Raw genomic sequence first — 2,500 nt, forward strand, 5'->3', positions numbered from 1 at the left:
TATATATATATATATATATATATATATGAATTTTTATTTTTTATTATTATTATTTTTACCACGCAGCTACACATGCATGAAGGTGTTAGTAGTCAAGATTTTTTTTTTTTTAACTTATTTAGACTACTTTAGTATGCACGAATATAATAATAAATGTGTGTATTTATAATTTGCATAGTTGAACATTCATAAATAAACTCATCAACACTTCTGTACATAACTTGCCTGGTTTCAATTATTGTAACGTCATAACCTGGATTTCAACTTTAGCGGTAATGTTTGACGTCATGACCCACGACTCAGACGGCACCAGTAGTCCAGTATGCACACGGCCCAACCGACGGAGGGGTTGGGTGCAACGTGGAGTGGTGAAGGTATTCATACGCGATGAGAGTATAAAACACTGCTCTGTGCATTCTCAGTTAGATCAGTGTACTTCGTTAGTTCATCTGAAGTTGCGTCAGTTAGTACTACATCACCACACCATGCCTTGCTGTCAAAGTAAGAAACTAATTCACCAAACCTGCTAATTATATTCATGCTCAGTTTGTTGCTATTTAGGTAGTTGGAAGGAGTGATGATGTACGGATCATGAAATAACAACGTAACTATGCATTAGGCCAATTACAATTATATTTACTCGTTGTTATAGGAGAAAGACATGTAGTTCTTTTTCTGTTACAAACTGTGAAAACAATTAGTGGCGATTTGATTAGCGGCACGTGCCTCGTCCCGGAGCGAGTTGAGTTCGATTCCATCGGTTACCGGTGTCTACTACAATTACTTCCCCTGATAGTCGGAGTAATACGGCAAAGGTGACTTTCAGTTAGCAAATAAGGTCGTCCTGGGCATCTTCCCCCTGGAAATATTCAGAACATGGCTCCAAGCCACATTTTCGATTTCATGCTCATTTCGCTAAAGCATGATTTATTGGCAGTTTGGATGTTAATATTCGTTATTACATTTTTCTGACATACCAACAGTGGTATTTCATCAGAGATGACAAGCGCTGCTATCCATGGGGATTATTGCACTAAGGAGATGGAATTAGAGTTGGTAGAAATGAATGAATGGTGGTATTAGAAAGGAGGTATGGCATATTTATCAAGTTTAGATGAGTCTCCAGTTATAAACAAATGAACCATCAAGTGACATCTGTCTTCTATAGGCTTTATTTTTTGTGTCCTTCAGATTGAACAACTAATCTCTCAATAAGCATATCTTCGTGTAATTCACCGTAGTGCTTTGAAACTATTTTGTGACTTCCACATTCAATATGCAGCATTAATTGGAACATATGAACCTTCATTTATCCCTTGCCAATTTTGAACTAAATTAGCTTGTCTCAATACTATCATACGGGTTAACTCACAACTTGGATACATCACTGCTGTTTAGTATATAATTACTGAAAATTCAGTGATGTTTATGAGTATCTTTTGTTGGCAGATAGTTGTGAGTGCAGCGCAGGAAAATGCCAGAGGGACTGCAAGTGCACTTCGTGCAAGTGCAACACCTGTGAAAAATGTGAGTTCTTCTGCATAAAACAGGCATGCAGACATTTTATCAACATATGAAATTATTATAGTTTACATTTTACAAGCTTTGAGAATGTGCATCAGTTCTAATCTAAAAATGACAATATACACACATATATGAAAAATAAACTTTATTACTAAGAAATGGAAAGGTATTTGAAATGGGGAAAGGGTCAGAGATATTCACTTAGTCAAAGCGAAATGAATTGTTCCCTAAAGCAAAGGAAGAGAAGGATCGAGGATTGTTCATTAGATACAATATCATGAAATGATACGTGCGTGTGTGTATATTTGTATACATACATACATACATATATATATATATATATATATATATATATATATATATATATATATATGCGCACACACACACACACACACACACTGTTCTTTTTCAAATCTCTTCTAAAGACAGCTATAGAAGAGATTTGAAAAAGAACAGCTTTCCTCACAGAGTAATAGACAGTTGGAACAAGTTAGATGAGAAAGTGGTGTGTACAAAGACAATACATGAATTTAAAAATAGTTTAGATAAAATGAGATATGAAGACGGGACCTCACGAGCATAACTCCCCTTCCCGTAAAATACAACTAGGTAAATACACATACACACACATTCCGACTGTCGTCCCCGACAGTCGGAATTATTTGATCAACATCGACATCACCATCGAACGATTCTTCAGTCTGGACTGCGATGGCATGGAATTAAAAGTGATTTGTGGTTGAAGAAAGATATTAATTGATCACTGGGAACCATTCAGTGTGTATGTATAAAACTTTCCCACGTGCACATACTAGCTAAATGCACTATCATAGCGGAGGTGGGTTGAACGCGATATTTGTATGTAATTCGAGCATACAAATGTAAGAAAGTCGTACTCCACTTATATCTCTCTTGATATGTATATATATATATATATATATATATATATATATATATATATATATATATATATATA

The 2,500-nt window shown here is 35.2% G+C and overlaps 1 protein-coding gene across 1 annotated transcript in view; it reads left to right on the forward strand.

The window, feature by feature from the left end:
* Positions 1–2,500, forward strand: part of LOC143038804 (uncharacterized) — a 219,192-nt gene that overhangs the window by 215,937 nt on the left and 755 nt on the right. Inside the window, exon 3 of the mRNA XM_076208347.1 lies at positions 1,450–1,527. Within this exon, the coding sequence (XP_076064462.1) occupies positions 1,450–1,527 (78 nt within the window). The remainder of the gene's footprint in view (positions 1–1,449; positions 1,528–2,500) is intronic.

This window comes from Oratosquilla oratoria, chromosome 25, assembly GCF_046742065.1.
Source record: "Oratosquilla oratoria isolate Oo_2021 chromosome 25, ASM4674206v1, whole genome shotgun sequence".
NCBI classification, from domain to species: domain Eukaryota; kingdom Metazoa; phylum Arthropoda; class Malacostraca; order Stomatopoda; family Squillidae; genus Oratosquilla; species Oratosquilla oratoria.